The 692-nt window shown below is 44.2% G+C and overlaps 1 protein-coding gene across 1 annotated transcript in view; it reads right to left on the bottom strand.

Annotated features, from left to right (window-relative positions):
* The window catches only part of NELFCD (negative elongation factor complex member C/D), an 8,846-nt gene that overhangs the window by 7,302 nt on the left and 852 nt on the right, over window positions 1-692 (bottom strand). Inside the window, exons 2-3 of the mRNA XM_009998748.1 lie at window positions 399-514; window positions 151-260 (exon numbers count right to left, since the gene is read on the bottom strand). Coding sequence (XP_009997050.1) covers window positions 151-260; window positions 399-514 — 226 coding nt within the window. The remainder of the gene's footprint in view (window positions 1-150; window positions 261-398; window positions 515-692) is intronic.

Genomic DNA, 692 nt, shown 5'->3' on the forward strand with positions numbered 1-692 from the left:
CTTTCCGTGAAAAAGTTTTCTCCAATGTCCAGTCTAAACCTCCCCTGTTGCAGCTTCAAGCCATTCCCTCTTGTTCTATAGAGAATATCCTTCAGATATTTGGCAAAAGATAGACTGGTGACCCAAATGATACCATATCACTTATTGTACCTGTTTGGATGAGCCACTCTGCCAGCAAATTTACAGTCTGTGCCACTGCCGTGTAGTTTTCTGAGAGGAGCTGAATAACATTCTCTGGAGATCCTCCTGCTTGGAAATACCTGATGAAAGGATCACAAAAGAACTATTTGAAAGTCATACTAAAAAACAACCACACTGTAAACAAAGGGAAAACACTTCCATACAAAGTGACAACGCTGCATCCATAGCACAAGTAACACATATGAGGTCACACTCACCTCTTTAACGTGTTAAAAATAGATGGCTCCATTATATAGTCTGGGGTTGAAAATTTCTTCAGGCATTCTTGTTGGACTTCGGCATCATCTTCCCCCTCCCCATCCTCATCGTCTTGCTGTTTGCAAGCAGAGCCAAGTCAGCCACTTTTCTCCTCCCGTGTCCCCCCTGCACTCCCCACATTTAGGCCATTTTTGCCCACAGAAACTCGCACAACTCGATTCACCACAGCAAGCGACCTGCTTCCCAAACAAATACAACTTCTGAAAAGAGAAGGCCAAAAACCCACCGTCCTG

Source organism: Chaetura pelagica, unplaced genomic scaffold, assembly GCF_000747805.2.
Source record: "Chaetura pelagica isolate M959 unplaced genomic scaffold, ChaPel_1.0 scaffold275, whole genome shotgun sequence".
Classification (NCBI taxonomy): domain Eukaryota; kingdom Metazoa; phylum Chordata; class Aves; order Apodiformes; family Apodidae; genus Chaetura; species Chaetura pelagica.